Source organism: Colius striatus, chromosome 11 (genome assembly GCF_028858725.1).
Source record: "Colius striatus isolate bColStr4 chromosome 11, bColStr4.1.hap1, whole genome shotgun sequence".
In the NCBI taxonomy this organism is placed as follows: domain Eukaryota; kingdom Metazoa; phylum Chordata; class Aves; order Coliiformes; family Coliidae; genus Colius; species Colius striatus.
Genome location: NC_084769.1, coordinates 22,113,533 through 22,131,134, shown reverse-complemented (window position 1 = coordinate 22,131,134; position 17,602 = coordinate 22,113,533). Strand labels below are relative to the sequence as shown.

The following is a 17,602-nucleotide window of genomic DNA, read 5'->3' as shown; positions in this document are numbered from 1 at the left end:
AACAAATGAAAAAAATAAGAACTTAGACTAAAAAAAGCCTCAAACCAGAGAAGTAGTTTGAAAATTTAATGTGATTTAGAAAACATGCTTATGTTGAAGGTCTCACAATTTAGACCGAAAACATTTAGATTGTTATTTAAGGTCATAATACAGATCCAAAACAAATCTGAAATTTTAAGTTGTTTAATGTACCTTGACAAAGGTCTGTCTTTTGCCCATATAAAGAATGCTTTTTATTTTACCATGTGGGTAAAAAACATTCTTTATTCTTTATTATTTCAATGTAATGGAAATAGGATCAAAGCACAAGTATTTGAATGCAAGATCTACAATGAGGTATAATATTATCAACATTTATTGCAATCGTAATTGCTTTTCAGTATAGGTGGTATTTCACTAAAATACATAACCTTGAAAGATTTTCTACAAACACCACAATTATATTCACACTGCAGACACTTTACTATGGCAGTCGGCTGCTAAAACAACAGCTGAGAGGAGAGCTCACTTGACTTTTTTCCACTTACAGAAAACAGTGCTGAGGTCTTCTCTCACTAGAAAACACAACAGCTGCATCTTCCTTTAAACGATAAATGACTCATTTCTCTCTGACACATAACATGGTAAAGGTCTAATGACTCAGAGCTACTTGTGCGTGCACTTTTTTCTAGACTGTTCCTTAAAAAAAGTGCTCTAAACACAAATTAAAAGGACAAAAAAGTAGAAAAAAAGAGGAAAAACTGTATGAGGATACCTGGATTACATTTAAGTACCTGGAATGATATATTCTGAACACTTAACAAAATTGTGAGACGTGAAAACTAATAGCTGAAACAGCACTGGGTTTTGTCATAGTTATCGGTAATGCAGCACCGCTGCAATGACACAGCTGATAAGCCTAGATCCCAAGTGTTCTCCGTACGAGGGTATTTTTATGTTGCACAACATTAAGCAAGTTCTGGACGTTTTATTTCAATGTAATCATTATAGGAAATTACATCACTATGTACAAGGACACAAATACTTTAATCTGAGCATCAAACTACATGCCACGCAGTGCCCTATCACAAATGGTCGTCTCTGTGTAAGTAGGAAGAGGGGGGTTTCCTTTCCTGACATACTTGTAGGTAAAATGGCAGGTAGTGGCTGGTCCTGGCAGCCAGTCACAGGGCAGTATGGAAACACGTGGGTCACAAAGTTGTTAACAAACTGGCTGTACCTGCCGTAAAATGGCAGCTAAAACACCACCACAACCCTGTGTTGTTAGTGGACAGGGCTTCCTGCTCCAACATTTTGGTGGTAGCAGGATGGGTGGCTGCTCCTGCCAATCACATGCCTGAAAACACCTGGGGTAAGAGTGTGTCAAACTCTGTAGTCAGCCAACCACAGAGCAGTATGAAAATGCAGGGTGTGACGTTTTACATAATGGTGTCTGAAATAAAATGGCAGCTGCCATGCATGTAGTGGAGGAGGGACTTCCAGGTCCCTATAGCCTGACAGCCAGAGAGGAGGGCCCTGTGGGATACAGGGCCAGGCCTTGACACGCCCCCCTTCTCCTCTGTGTGAGATACTGGTTGTCGCCCCACTACTGACAGAAACAATGTAAAGAATACAGAGCTTTTACACATAGGAGGGTGTTGAATAAGCTTTCCTTTATGGCATATCATCCCGTATTTGCCTGTTCTTCAGCTTTGGCATGTTCCTTCTCTGCTATGCTGCTATTTCTAAATTATCTTCTACAGATCTCACAAGCCCAGTAACAACTGATGGTACCTTCCTTGCTTTGGAAACAAACACATGCCCATCTAAATCAGGTCATCACTTCCCAGAGTCCCTGGAGCGTGAATCTGTCCTTCAGCTTCTCTATTGCAAGTCCCAGTTCTTCTGAAAACACGGGCTCCCGGTCATGTTGCTTTTTGGAATGCATTAGATATGAGAGAAAACAAAGCAGAAAGTACTTTTTATTATCCCATTTTAACAACATGAATTTGCTAAGTGTGAAAAAAAGATGTTCTTACCTTGTTTTCATCAGCAAAGTAAGCCTGAAAAAGAAAGAAAGTTAAAAAACAAAGGAACTCAACTTTGAAGAAAAGTCTAAAACCAAATCTGCTAATAATTCTCTGTGGTCAAAACGCTATTGGGTAAGTTTTCTCCAACAAACCAGACTGTATGTTTTTTTATTTTGTTTTGTAAACAAGATCAGAGGTTTTTCTATATTGAAATAATTTATCAAGAGGGTTCTAACAGGAGCTGGCAATTTTGTTATTTTTCATTAAATACAAATCTTTGAATTTTCCATCATAATAAACAAAGTTTTTTAATCAGTAAAATTTTTGTATTATATTGTTATACTGACAAATACTTTATAGGGAATAAAACGTTAAGATGAAGGCAGACTGAAGGCATCCTAGCATTTTCTGCCTCATGCAAGCAGCATTTATTGTTAAATTTCAAAAACTAACTTGAAACGTGTAAGTAATACCAAAGTTCTTATCAAACTCAATCTAAGAAATGAACACTGAGTAACTGAACAATCAATCAAATTTTCCTATTCTCAGATAGGCCTTGGAAAGAGATACAATCTTTTCCGTTCTGTGTGTATGTGGAAAATAAGGTTCAAACTATTCGGGAAATTGGATGATCTCTAAAGGTCCCTTCCAAACCCCACTATTCTATGATTCTATGAAATGAGACACTCCTTGGGCCCTGGATGATCTATAACTCATACAGCAACCACTTTCTAATCATTTACTGCTTCCTCTTTTTGTTTTACAATACGCAAGGCATGGGTAGTTCAACAGAGGTGACAAAGGCACCAATAGAGCAATCAGAATGTTCCTTTAAGGAAAAGGTAAGTCTTCAACTGTATTCAAGACTGAATAAAAATATGCAAAAATGAAAAGAAAAAAAGTCAAAACGTGAGAAAAATGGATGAAAAGGAATAGACATGAGATCATCTGCCTCAGTAAATGACAACAGAAGAAAGGAAGGTGGAAATAAAATTGGTGCTAGCACTGCTAATTTACTGAATTAAGAAAACACATCAATTGCCATGTGTCAAGGCTAGCACTTGAAAACACGTGCAGTCTACCTGTGCAGTCAGTCATGCACTCAGGAGTCTTGGGTTGCACAGTAAAAACTGGAAATTCCTAGAAAGAAGGTCATCAAGCAACCTAATGTACTTAAAAGTAAATGTTCCTGAAATACTGGGAAACGTATACTAATACCGTGTTGTAAATTGGAATTGTCAGGAGCGCAAAGGTTGGCAGGAGTGACTCAGAATTATTGCTGCCTTTCTAGAAATCTTTCAATTTTAAATCTTAGATGAATGTTGAGCAAGTAAGTAAGAACACTTATTTTAATAGAACATATTTGATGATATACTGCTGGTTTCCAGGCTATTCCTGATCTGAATATGCTTATAAGCTATATGAAACTGTTTCTTTAAATTTCTACTACTGTTTATTTTGAATAGTAATTTGTTCTTAAGTTAAAAATCCATACACAGAATAAACTCCTGTAGTAATCGGAATTTTTAATAAAAGGTGTGTAGATGTGTTTGAAATACAGACAGTTCAGTTGCAGCTTTAGCAGAGGATTACAGCTGTATATTTGCTTACATTTGAATAACCAAGCAAGAATTATTTTATTTTTTTACTTTTCTGTAGAGTAGCTTACCACAAAAGCATCTGTGTGTTCATCAGATTCTATTTCCACATCATCTTGAACCTGCTCCACGGTTAGGTCTTCAAGAGGTTGAGGCTGCAAATTAAAACACTGAAGTAAGTAAATCCACGTCTAAAATGTTTAATATATTTTTATTACTGCTGTTAACACAATATTCTATATAATATAAAGAAACGAGTGGAGTACCTTTTCTTCCATTTCATAATCCACTCCAAATATAGGGTTAACTGAATAAACTTTGTGAAGTGAACTAATTTCTTTCACTGACTCCTGTAGTTTCTCCACGGGGTCAATTTTAAAACCAAGTACATATCCTCCACTCTATAGAACAGGGGAAAAAGAAGATGTATTTTTTAGTGTTGCTTATTATTTAAATGGCTTTTTCCCTTTGATAGGGATTTGCAGTTTAATGATGGAAAATTCTAGTTTGCTGAGAAAACATTACATGTATTTCGCTGTTCTATTTTCATTCCACCACTTAAACCATGAATGAAATAAGAACAATGGCAACGTTTCTCTATAAGGTAAACAAGCTTTTTAACTGCTAGCCCATTATATAAGTGGGGAACAAACTTAGACAGAAAAACATGGGCGAAATTCAGAAGTGATACTACTGATTTCTTCGTAGCTTCTCAGCAAATGTTTAGTCTGTTAGACCTTGATGTTGTTATTAAAGAAGCTTTCAGATGCAGTAAATAGATCACCATAAAAAACATTTCTGATTAAGATCAAATTGAAGAAAAAGAACTTTGTCTCATGCAGCAAAAGATACAAAAGTGAAAAAGATTTTAAATAGCTGTCATAAGTATAGAAGTAATTAGATCTCAAAGATAATCTTTCAGAAGGCACTGTTTTTAACAGCTATTTAACTTAATTTTAACTAGTTATGCTGGCCTACTGTTGCTTCACTTACAAGAACCATAACTCACAACAGCCACATTGACCTTAATGTACAGCCATTTTAAGCAAAGAGGACATTTTAAAAGCTGTGTTCAAAAGGTCACACAGAAGGAACACTATAAGTACCTTAAAAGTAGCCTTGTAACATTTCAGCATTAGAGAGCTACTATAGATAAAACTGTATAAAGGCTATGAAAGCTTCTTACCTGCTGAGAGCTCTCTATCACAAGCGCCAAGCCAAACTTTGAGTCTCTTACTTTTACTGAACGCTAACGGTAAAGAGGTAAAAATTGTTTGTTAGACATTCTTTTGGTTTTTTACACTGTACTAATCACTGGTTTCGGATACCTGGCTACCAACATGCCCTCCCATTTACCATTACCTCTGAACCTCAGGGGAAGTGTTTTTATCAGAAGTACTAACAATAGCAACAGCTGGTTTCTAAATATCAGGTTCACAGATCATTAATTACAGAGTAGGAGGTGTTATAAAGCACCACTGTAAGTAGTTTGAAAATTAGAAATACAAGCCATTTTCAACATTGGTAGCTGCTCATGAAAGCACCCAATTAATCTGGACAGGAAAAAACAAAATCTGCCCTGGAGTTGATGCTGGTAAGAATAAATTCCTCCCTGACTGTGGGACATGAAATAACTTTGGTGAGCTGGGGATTTTAACTGAAGACTTAAAAGTTGTGTCATTTGATTTGAAAATGGTTATTTTAAGGTACTTACAATTTGTAGATATGGTATGCTGACATTAAAGCTGTCATTCATATTTGCATGCCAAACTATTCTCACATTAGTAATAAAAAATGTTCCCAAATTTCCCTATTAAAGAAAAGGTATGTTAGAACCACTTTGAAAGTGCAGAGTCTTTTTTCCAAACACGATGATCACCTCTATGCATTTAAGCACAAGCAGGACACAGCTTCATCTTTAATTCATAAAGTCTGATTCTTTCCCACCAAAAACTGTTAAAATGCTTCTGTTGATTGCAAGGAAACCAGATCCAGTCTTTAAAGGATACAGCACCCAACTGGTGAAAATATCTAGGAGTACTTAATACTGCAGCAAAATGGGATCATATTACAGCACAACAAACCTCATGGGAGTACATGAAGCATCTGAGAGTGTTCTTAACTGTACAGATCTGGAATTGGCATATCATGTCAGTATAATGGCATGTGGGTTAAACTTAGGCAATTGTGGAGATGTGTGCCAAGGGAACGTAGAGGAAAGAACTCTTTAGCTTGTCAGGATGGATCCTGTTTCCATTCTGGACTAAAATTGCACAGACAGAAATAATATCTCCCATTTTGTTTCATGTCTCTGGGAGATACTTGCAACTCATTTCATGTAAAATGATAAAAGAAAAATTCTCATTTTTCCTTAAAGTCTTTCTTTTTCCCTGTTTATAGATTCCTATTCCAAGGTTTTCATTTTCCAGTAATCAAAACACAGTATAGCCTTACAATTTAGTCAAAGCTGCACATACACATACAAATATCCATCAGAACACTTTGGAAACAACATGATTGTCTTTCAGGATGATACAGAGCTTTAGACTCATAAACAGGAACTGTGTATCTAGTTCCTTACACATTAGCAAGTCATGTAGACTTCAGGCTGCCAGAAAGAGAGTTTGTTGTATTAGGTAGCAAATCTATGGTATCAGCTTCTCCACATGCATCAGCTGATTAACTGAGTTAAGGGTAATTCCTTGGAGGTTACAAAACTATAGTGGTACAACTGCTTGATGAAAGATGTTTTAACTTTGCTGTAGTCAGTGTAGTCTCATATTTCACTATACCTGGTCACTGGATAAATTCCAAACTCCATTGATTTTATCATATATTTGTTCTTGCGGTAATAATCTCAGTTGCTTGTTTTGAATCAGTGCACTTCTGAGTTTCAGATCACGATACATTTTTGAAGTTTCATAAGCTCTGCAAAAAATTAAAAATACACATTACCATTTCAGTGCTTTCTATTATCTTTACTGTTTAAAACCAATATTTAATGCTGTAAAGTTTCCTTATGACCATGTTGCACAGAAATGAGAGTACTATTGAAACTTCATCAAAGTAAACTGTTAAATTTCAGTGCTCCTTAATGAAGTTATCTTTAAATTTAACAGGTTTTCTTTGACATATGTTTTGATCTCCTGTGTTGTTCCCATGTATACTATTTCTTTCTTTTCCTTAAGGTAATCATGGCCCAGCCTCTTCTGTGTTCCACGTTACACATAGTACAGACATCAAGAATCCTTTATTTTTCAATGGCAGTTAAGTCACAGACATCCAATATATGTATGTCAGTATTCCTCAGCTCTTACATAGAAACCTACGGTACAGTATTATGCACATATTCATTCAGACAACTTATCTTTAGATGGGAAATACCCACTGCTTTGTAGTCAATTAGAGTTTTCATCAGGATTTAACTCTTCATTTTCATTACATAGTTCAAAATTATGGGAAAAGATTACAGACAGAAACTGTAGGCAGAAAATGTGCACTGAAATTAGCTATTAGTATTTTTATTTGTTCAGATGGTTTATACACAAAAGGTGATCAACCACTGGCATTTAATACACACTAATTTTCATTATGCAGAGTTATCTACTAGAATTTGTGATCATTCTCTCCCTTTCCTCCCTTCTCCTCTGTTGGGAAAGTTTCCTGAATGTTAAACATGGGCAGTTATATACTTGGTCCACCAGCAGCAGTAACCCCACATATTTGATTAATTTTATTTTGTAAATGAACACAGCATGGAAGTATGCTACCTGTGCACAGCAATAACCGAAGTGAAGAGTCTGGGACTCCCGGGAACGACATTGGTAAATATGAACTCAAACCGTGTATTGTTACATTTAGTCAATATATACAGAGCTTCTGTCTGCCCTCGTAATTTCTGTAAGGAAAAAATTAAATTTAACATTTTGACAATATAGTAGCTTGACTGTACAGGCAATAATCTTGACATACTAATTTTCTAAACTCTTATTCTATATAGTATATCTGAAGGTATAATCCTGATTCTAACACTGATCTACTGCTGTTTTCAACTAATTTTTTTCAGACAAACTTAGAGTTCCATCAAGAATCGCACCAATGAAGCCTGCTTGCTATATGTTTGCAATATCATTACTGAAACAGTATTTTTGGCTTTTTTACCATGTGGCTGCCCATAGAACCTACATAATCTCCCTGTTAGTTCTCTGCTGGAAGCCAAATACATGGCTTCTCAGTTACATGTAATTCAGGCTATATATTTGAGAACTTTCTTGCATAAAATAAGTGCCTCTCTAGACATTTGTTAAATTTAGACACAATGAGCCAACATGTGCTTGACTGACCTAGAGGGGAAAAGAGTTGCTAAACAGTGTTGATTGCATGAGTTTTAGTGCCTTAGGAGACCGACTAGAAATACACTCCTATAGAAATGTGAGTCTCTCAACTTTTAAAACTAAATTTCCATTACTATTCTATTACAGTACTTGCAAGTAACCTTTCAGATTATTGTTCATATAGTGCAATAAGTACAAATAATTAATTACAGCTTCTTTCATTATTTGAAAAGTATTTTTTGAAACTTACTGAGTTGGCAGTTCTTGTAGTTATATTTATAATGCAGTTGTAACCAACAGCTAGAAGTTGTGGGAGAAAAAGAAAAACAGGTTTGAGAACAAGAAAAGATAACAGTCAAAACTGCAAAGCACAATATTGAATTTTGTAGCACAGCTCTAGATGCCATTTGTGAGAATTACACATCGTGGTTAATGGTCTGGGCCCTTACCACAAAATCAAAGACTAATGTACAGGACTTTGGCAGGTTTTCTGGTCCGCTGCTCTTCTGAAAGCAGGACCAACTCCCATCTGGCTGCTCAGGGCACTGCCCAATTGACTTTTGAGTATTTCCAAAGAAGGAGATTCTACAACCACTCTGGAAGCCTGTTCCACTGTTTGACTGCCATCACTGTGAACGTTTTTCTCCTAATATCTAAGCAGTTATATCTAACAGAATATTCAGTCTTTACAGGATTAATACTTATGAAAATAGTAGAAAAAGACTACATCCTGGGTTGCTCATAAGAAATCTTCTAAAATCCAAAGAAACAGTAATGGTCAAAAATAGCATCCAATAATTATTATTTTGTTTATATGTTCCCTTAATCTCAGAAATAATGCATGATGATTCTACGATCTTGAAAGCCACAGGACAGATTTCCTTGAGTTTTTAGAAGACTGAATTGCTTCATAAGTTTCATCGTGATCTCCTCTAAAAAGGTCTATTCTAAAACTTAAACAAATTTTAAAAACAAAACAAAAAAATTACAAATACACATAAAGTGGCAGCATGTGCAAATACATTTGTATGTGCATGCATGGATGCAAATGCAGAACAAGCAGGCAGAGGACAAAAGTTTATATACATTATGAACAGAATACAGACTTTCAATTCTGACTGGCTAGTGTGAATTTAGCACTGGAAATAATTTGGGAACAAAGTAAGTGCATCCTGCCCATTTCAGCAAATTAAATTAAATTAGTAGACCTGCTAGCTACTCATACAGTTCAAATTCAAAGCTCATTGAGAGCTTACAATAGTAAATTTGCAAAGGCACGCACTTGTTGGGAATAAAAACTGTAGGATGACATGGAACGTGAATAAACAGGGGGTAACAAGAGGTACAAGTAAGGCAAGGTGTGAAGAAACTTTTGTTTTTTCTAGAAAAACAAATGAATTCCACTTAGGCCAAATGAAAAATATCTCTGAAGTACTCTTCAACTTCTGTTAAGTTAACATTGAATATTAATATTTTGCTAAGAATGATTATAATAGTTCCTATATTACAGATATATTAATTAGCAACAGTTTATTTCAGATTTTACACTGGAACAGAACTATACTTTACTATTCTGTCCTGTAATCTATACTATCCTGAAAGAATAGCATTCCACCACAAAGGAAACACAAACTTTGGAGTTGTTTAACAGGAGATGATACTTACAGAGATTGACTCTGGGCAATGACAATGAGCGCCAAATAATCCGCAAATTTGTCACAAGCAGTCTACCTGGAAATAAAGAGTGTAGATATTCTTAATCTGAATAACTTCCACTTAATTAAATGTATCATGCTGTGGTACATATTTACCTCTAGTTTTGAAATACCAGAATGTTCCTTCCTCTTAATAGGAAAAAGAAGAAAAGCACAGGAGATCCCAGCAGAAAAATCACTACCTCCCTCCCCCTTTTTTTTTTCTTTTTGGAATGCTAGGAAAGAAAAATCCAGTAAGGAACAAATGGTGCATATACCAGGACTCCTCCATACCAAACCAAGAAAAGTTACTGAATTCACATCCCACTGCCTATGGTAAAAATGCTGAGACACAATCAGTGCAGAACTGTTCTGAGGAGGAGAAGGGGAAGGCTGTGAGTTAACTATCGCAGCTGTCTTCATGAATGACCTCACCCCTTTATGTCACATGCAAACTTATTTGATTCTGTACCCTGTACAGCAGCACATCCAACCCCAGGCTCATCTGAGCATGCTCGCAGCTTCATGCCCTTCCAAATGATATATATATAAACCTTACTGATTCAGTTTAAACCGGGTTAGAAAAAATTAACCATCAAACAGGATTACAGCAAAAGATCACAATGATTATAAATGGATTATTCTTAGAAGGCTTTCAAGTCTAAACAGATTCCAAGACAAGATTATCACCTTACTATAACTTCAAACAAGAGAGCCTCCATCAAGAAAATAATCCAAAGGGAGACAGGCAGGATCTATTTTCTGCAACAGACCATTGACACAGAGTTCAGTGGAAATCAGACAGGGTTTTCATGAACCTACACAGGTTAAATGTTAAAAGTGCACAATTTCCCTGACTATGCATTTACCTCTGTCTCCATTGTTTCCTTTGGTATCTTCAACTGACTCTAAGCAGTCTATAAGGACCTCTCCAGGTCTCATTTTCATTTGTCTAAAAGAAAACAGACATAAGAACAAAATTATCTGAAGAACAGAATAGATTTACCTTCCAAAAGAAGGCCGATATATTTCCCAACTTTGTTTTCCTTTCTCCTTTTTTTTTTTGCTTACTGCCATCATTCAGTGAAAAATCCCCACATGTACACATAAACACAAATCAACATTACACATCTGAAATTGTTATCACTACATCTGGCATGTGAAAAATATTAATACCTCTATTATTAAATTAAAATAGTACATAAATAATTATGTATCAAGTGTGACTGAGCAAACTATACCTCAAAAAAAGGGAGAAAGTATGTGAAAATGTGTGAAAATGGATATGCAAAAAAGTTGCATTGACATAATTCTTAATAGATAGAGTTTGTTGTCTCTTGCTGTACTTTTAGGAGTGGAGCTAGGCTCAGGAAAGAATAGATGCCAGCAAAGGAAGTATCGAGTGTTAACTGCTCTACAAAATTTCTCACATGAAGCATGGTTTGGGTTTGTTTGTTTGTTTATGGTGGTTTTTTTTGTATTTTGGTTTATTTTACTGGTCTAATTGCTTAGCTACAAAGCAGATACAGTGTGAAACTTTGCTGTATTTTAATTGTACCATGTAAAGTTGCCAAAACTCTTCAGTGTATTGGCATGGGGGGGGGGGGGGGGGGGAAGAGTTCTAAGAAACGGAATTCCAAGAAATAGTATTGGAGATGAGGACTGAGATGCTAGGTATGGACTCAACAATACATGACAAGAACAGCACAAAAGATATTTGACAGGACGTAGCAAGAACAGTAACATCAGCATTAAAGAAGATATGGAAGCAGGCTCTCTCTACAATGACAATTCTACAGGGAAAATGAGACAGAACTGATTAAACATCCAAGATACAATTTCACGTTTCTAAAATTACTGCAGGCTGAGTGACAAAGGGTGTGTTCTCTCAGTAAGGCCAACCGAGGAGGAGGGAAAAGCAGCACAGTAGTACACGGTAAGCCTCCACGCCCCAAGTAATCACCCATCAGCTGCTAATGTATAGCTCTGTACTACAAAAGTTATGCAGGGTTTTGTCACGGAAACCAGAACACAGGTTTTATGGTCAGATACGGCTGACCAGAGGTCGCTGCCCACTCGGGCGAGGAAACGCTGCCTCCACCACTCGGTACGAGAGAGCCGTCCAGCGCCGGCCGCTCCGAGGCTGCAGAGCCCGTTCCCGTGAGCTCAGACACCGAGCCCGTGTGACCAGCGACTGGCGCCGTTCCCAGACACACACTTCTAAGTCTGTTTTCACTCCTCGGAGCCAGGCAACGCTACAGGCGGCTGGGACGAGAACCCCCTTCCTCGGCTCCTCCAGTAACCTTTCATTTCTTTCTCTTCTTTTGTAGCCTGGAGCCGGTGACGGGCCCCGCTCCCCGCGCCGGAGCCTGAGCGGCCCCACGCGCCACCTCCCGCCCCGCCAGCGAAACGCGGCCTCCGCCAGCGCTGGGAAAGCTCCCAGCACGCACTGCGCCGCGAATGGCGGCTGCGCTCAGCGCGCTGAGAACCGGCGCTCCGCCTCCGGACAGGGGCCGGACGGTGCCGAGAGCCCAGCTGTTCGGCAGGGCCGGGCAGGGCTGCGGCACTCACTGCGGGGAGATGTCGAAGCGGACGTCTCTGTCCTCCCACAGCACGTCCAGCACCACGCTCATGGCTGCGGACCGCGGCGCGCCGCTCCGTCCCGGCGAGTCCGCGCGCCGCCCTGGCAACGGGGGTGGCGTTTCGCGCTCCCGCAGCCAGCGAGATTGGCTGCGGCGCTGCACGCGGAGGGGCCGCCCGCGGTCGCGCCCGCCAGAGCCCCGCCCCGCCCCCCCTGAGCCTGGGCTTGAGGTAGCGGCTGCGACCGGCTGCGCGAGCAGCTCTGGGCGCCGTGAGCAGCTCTGGGCGCCGCGTCCTGTGGCCAGTCCGGAGCCCACAGCCTCGGCAGCGCCAACGGTCTGCCTGTTCCCTACATTTTATGAAGGAGACCTGAGAGCTCCGAGGTGCTGGAACATGTAATAGTTGCAGCTTTTCCTCACGTCTGGCCTTGTCGTGGATGATCGTTAAACCAAACCCTTGGAGAGCCGGTCAAACCAAAACCTCACAGGTTTCACAAACCCTCACTCACAGCTTAAAGTCCTATAGGTTTTGGCTTGGCTGTTTTGTCTTTCTTGTTTATTTAAGCTAGACAGGATGTGTCATAATATTTTAAACTTGGAATAACATTAAGATAGTAGCCAAATTTTAACTGAAGTATCCTACAGCTTTCAAATTAAAAAGTACTCTAAATTAGAGTATCAATCTCAGGAAGAAACTTGTTCTTTGACAGGCCTTTCCTTGGGCCTGTTGCCACCCTCCAGGAAATCAATAGAAATTTGACAAACTGAAAAATCATCCTGAGGGCTGTGGGTCCACTGGCAGGAAGAGCGGCAGTGCTGCCACAGCCAGGCGGGACTCTGCTGCGGGCCCAGGAGGGACTCCTGCAATTAGAAAGGCAGCGGGTGTTTGGCTTCAGGCCAAGTTCCATTTTTGTTCATATGCTTAAATTACCATTTGTTTGGGAAAAAATAGGAGCAACAAATCCAACAAAAAATGATCATTTGGTTTTGTATGCAGGAGTGCCTGATCTGAGATGTTCAGTCTTGTTAAGAGCTGTAGCAGAAATCCAATTACATCATCAGGAGCACATTACACAGTAAGTGTATTTTAGCTGTGACGTTTTAGTTCTGTAAAGGTACCATTACCCATTCTGTGTCCTGGCAGTAAAACCAGAAATGTTTTATTAGGAACTGAAAGCTTCCCTATTCGGAACTTTCGCTCTGAGTACCGGACGGCGATCACCCCAAGGAAGATGAGAGACCAGCTTGCTGCAAACGCACGAGGTGGCTTTATTTCGGAGCTCCGGGCCGCCTCATACCTCACGCAGGAGATAATGTGATTTAAATACTGGATCCTTCCAGAAGCAGTCCTCCGCTCCTCACACCCATCTGGTAAATCATTATCAAATAACCGACTGCAATCCACGACTTGTCCTCCTGTGCCTATTCGGTCTCTGGACTTAAGGCTTACTACTCTCTGTCCTCTAACAGTATCATTGTCATTTGGACCAAGCTTGCACAGATCCAGTCTCTGAAAACCAGTGTCTTTAAGGCGGTTGATTGTATCTGAAAGAAGTCTCACACAACCCAGAAAACCAGCTCCCTGTTTTTTATGAATTTTCTTGTGATTCCACACACTGATTGTAATTGAATCCGACTTCCCAATATATAGGTCATAATGCTGATTCCATCTTGGATCAAGTGTATTCTTCACAGTATCTGTAGAATGGCATTGGCCAGATCCATCCACCACGACCTTGGCAAATGGATCAGGAAGTCGGAAAAAGTCCTTTTTCACCAAGTTTTTTGCAAACAGTACTGCTGCTGTATTATAGTCCCACTGCGGCCGTGTCAAAGGAAAAGCCTCATCGACTTCTGCCGCCGTCAGCGTTGGTCGCCCGGCAGGATCACGAACAGCTTGTCGCGCCTCCGAGACAATTCTTTCTCTCTCTTCGGTGGTAAAGAGGGTGTTTAGTAATTGCTGACAGTCGTCCCAAGTCGGCTGATGGGAGTACATCAGAGATTCGACTAAACCTGTAAGAGCAGCAGGATTCTCCGAAAAAGGAGGATGATTAGTTTTCCAATTATATAGATCAGATGAAGAAAAAGGCCAATGCTGCAACACCTGCAACTCATTTTGGTCTGCCGGGGGTGGCCCACCCGCTCGAAGAGGCAAAGTGACGGCCGAATCAGGCCCATCCGCCCATGCCCGTCTCCTGCTGCGGGTGCCGGCGGACGGTCCCCCGGCAGGCACTTGAGTCTTGGATGACCGAAGAAATCCACCCGGTAACGTTGAGCCCTAGTGAATCAAATAGTGCACCTACCCAATTTTCCCGAGCCTCTTCTTCAATCTCCTTGGTTTCAGTTTCAACCTTTTCTAATTGCGAGATACCTTTTTCTACTTCTAGTGTCATGTTTGGAATATGGAGACAGCAATGTTCAATCTTCCTACCCAAATATCCACAAACCCCATGTTCTTGTAATAACAGCATGTCTAAAGCCATTCGATTTTGCAAAGCCATTTTGCTAGCTGCCTGTAGCTGTATTTCGGATCTCCCATCCAAGAGGCAGTGGACCAAGCTCTTAACAATTGATGTTGCTAAGATCCCGAGGTACTCTTGGATCATGCCACGTGCTAACACCAGTCTGAGTATGCAGAAAGTAGACCTGACCCTGCTGAGTCGTCCTTTGCTCATATCCCTCAGGTAAATCAGGAGGAGTGTGCAAGTGTGTCCTGCTCATGTAATTTCTGTGCCTCTGCGACCTGACTCTCCTCTCTGACAGCCAGGGATCTGACGTCTGCCCGCAAGTTGCACCGTTCGTCCCTGTAATCGGAGTGTTCTTGTCCACAAAACAGCTCAGGGGTCTGCCTGGACTGGAGTATTCTGATGCTGGCCGTGTTGGTCGCTCCCACTGAGTTGTTCGTATAATGTGATTTAAATACTGGATCCTTCCAGAAGCAGTCCTCCGCTCCTCACACCCATCTGGTAAATCATTATCAAATAACCGACTGCAATCCACGACTTGTCCTCCTGTGCCTATTCGGTCTCTGGACTGAAGGCTTACTACTCTCTGTCCTCTAACAGTATCATTGTCATTTGGACCAAGCTTGCACAGATCCAGTCTCTGAAAACCAGTGTCTTTAAGGCGGTTGATTGTATCTGAAAGAAGTCTCACACAACCCAGAAAACCAGCTCCCTGTTTTTTATGAATTTTCTTGTGATTCCACACACTGATTGTAATTGAATCCGACTTCCCAATATATAGGTCATAATGCTGATTCCATCTTGGATCAAGTGTATTCTTCACAGTATCTGTAGAATGGCATTGGCCAGATCCATCCACCACGACCTTGGCAAATGGATCAGGAAGTCGGAAAAAGTCCTTTTTCACCAAGTTTTTTGCAAACAGTACTGCTGCTGTATTATAGTCCCACTGCGGCCGTGTCAAAGGAAAAGCCTCATCGACTTCTGCCGCCGTCAGCGTTGGTCGCCCGGCAGGATCACGAACAGCTTGTTGCGCCTCCGAGACAATTCTTTCTCTCTCTTCGGTGGTAAAGAGGGTGTTTAGTAATTGCTGACAGTCGTCCCAAGTCGGCTGATGGGAGTACATCAGAGACTCGACTAAACCTGTAAGAGCAGCAGGATTCTCCGAAAAAGGAGGGTGATTAGTTTTCCAATTATATAGATCAGATGAAGAAAAAGGCCAATACTGCAACACCTGCAACTCATTTTGGTCTGCCGGGGGTGGCCCAACCGCTCGAAGAGGCAAAGTGACGGCCGAATCAGGCCCATCCGCCCATGCCCGTCTCCTGCTGCGGGTGCCGGCGGGCGGTCCCCCGGTAGGCACTTGAGTCTTGGATGACCGAAGAAATCCACCCGGTAACGTTGAGCCCTAGTGAATCAAATAGTGCACCTACCCAATTTTCCCGAGCCTCTTCTTCAATCTCCTTGGTTTCAGTTTCAACCTTTTCTAATTGCGAGATACCTTTTTCTACTTCTAGTGTCATGTTTGGAATATGGAGACAGCAATGTTCAATCTTCCTACCCAAATATCCACAAACCCCATGTTCTTGTAATAACAGCATGTCTAAAGCCATTCGATTTTGCAAAGCCATTTTGCTAGCTGCCTGTAGCTGTATTTCGGATCTCCCATCCAAGAGGCAGTGGACCAAGCTCTTAACAATTGATGTTGCTAAGATCCCGAGGTACTCTTGGATCATGCCACGTGCTAACACCAGTCTGAGTATGCAGAAAGTAGACCTGACCCTGCTGAGTCGTCCTTTGCTCATATCCCTCAGGTAAATCAGGAGGAGTGTGCAAGTGTGTCCTGCTCATGTAATTTCTGTGCCTCTGCGACCTGACTCTCCTCTCTGACAGCCAGGGATCTGACGTCTGCCCGCAAGTTGCACCGTTCGTCCCTGTAATCGGAGTGTTCTTGTCCACAAAACAGCTCAGGGGTCTGCCTGGACTGGAGTATTCTGATGCTGGCCGTGTTGGTCGCTCCCACTGAGTTGTTCATATAATGTGATTTAAATACTGGATCCTTCCAGAAGCAGTCCTCCGCTCCTCACACCCATCTGGTAAATCATTATCAAATAACCGACTGCAATCCACGACTTGTCCTCCTGTGCCTATTCGGTCTCTGGACTGAAGGCTTACTACTCTCTGTCCTCTAACAGTATCATTGTCATTTGGACCAAGCTTGCACAGATCCAGTCTCTGAAAACCAGTGTCTTTAAGGCGGTTGATTGTATCTGAAAGAAGTCTCACACAACCCAGAAAACCAGCTCCCTGTTTTTTATGAATTTTCTTGTGATTCCACACACTGATTGTAATTGAATCCGACTTCCCAATATATAGGTCATAATGCTGATTCCATCTTGGATCAAGCGTATTCTTCACAGTATCTGTAGAATGGCATTGGCCAGATCCATCCAGCACAACCTTGGCAAATGGATCAGGAAGTCAGAAAAAGTCCTTTTTCACCAAGTTTTTTGCAAACAGTACTGCTGCTGTATTATAGTCCCACTGCGGCCGTGTCAAAGGAAAAGCCTCATCGACTTCTGCCGCCGTCAGCGTTGGTCGCCCGGCAGGATCACGAACAGCTTGTTGCGCCTCCGAGACAATTCTTTCTCTCTCTTCGGTGGTAAAGAGGGTGTTTAGTAATTGCTGACAGTCGTCCCAAGTCGGCTGATGGGAGTACATCAGAGACTCGACTAAACCTGTAAGAGCAGCAGGATTCTCCGAAAAAGGAGGGTGATTAGTTTTCCAATTATATAGATCAGATGAAGAAAAAGGCCAATGCTGCAACACCTGCAACTCATTTTGGTCTGCCGGGGGTGGCCCAACCGCTCGAAGAGGCAAAGTGACGGCCGAATCAGGCCCATCCGCCCATGCCCGTCTCCTG

General features: G+C 40.9%; 3 protein-coding genes across 4 annotated transcripts in view; 1 reads left to right on the top strand and 2 right to left on the bottom strand.

Moving 5' to 3' along the window:
* The window catches only part of FASTKD1 (FAST kinase domains 1), a 34,427-nt gene extending 32,481 nt beyond the window's left edge, over nt 1-1,946 (top strand). Inside the window, exon 19 of the transcript XR_009819422.1 lies at nt 1,690-1,946. The gene's annotated coding sequence lies outside the window, so the exon portion shown is untranslated. The remainder of the gene's footprint in view (nt 1-1,689) is intronic.
* On the bottom strand, nt 328-12,313 carry BBS5 (Bardet-Biedl syndrome 5). 2 transcript variants are annotated; one of them, XM_062004420.1, is made up of 12 exons: nt 12,207-12,313; nt 10,505-10,587; nt 9,607-9,672; nt 8,192-8,241; nt 7,378-7,505; nt 6,400-6,535; nt 5,322-5,417; nt 4,794-4,856; nt 3,874-4,008; nt 3,679-3,762; nt 2,019-2,042; nt 328-1,912 (listed from the first exon to the last, which is right to left on the bottom strand). In XM_062004420.1, exons 1-12 carry the CDS (start codon nt 12,266-12,268, stop codon nt 1,811-1,813), a joined length of 1,029 nt encoding a protein of 342 aa, XP_061860404.1. In that variant the 5' UTR covers nt 12,269-12,313; the 3' UTR covers nt 328-1,810. The 2 variants fall into 2 exon arrangements, with proteins under 2 accessions (XP_061860404.1, XP_061860406.1); XM_062004422.1 differs by lacking the exon at nt 12,207-12,313 and adding an exon at nt 11,695-12,053.
* Nucleotides 12,314-14,719: 2,406 nt separating this feature from the next.
* Nucleotides 14,720-16,202, bottom strand: LOC133626388 (E3 ubiquitin-protein ligase SMURF2-like). The gene is given in 2 exon segments (XM_062005175.1): nt 14,720-16,048; nt 16,113-16,202. Coding segments are annotated over 2 exon segments (1,419 nt in total).
* Nucleotides 16,203-17,602: the final 1,400 nt, after the last annotated feature.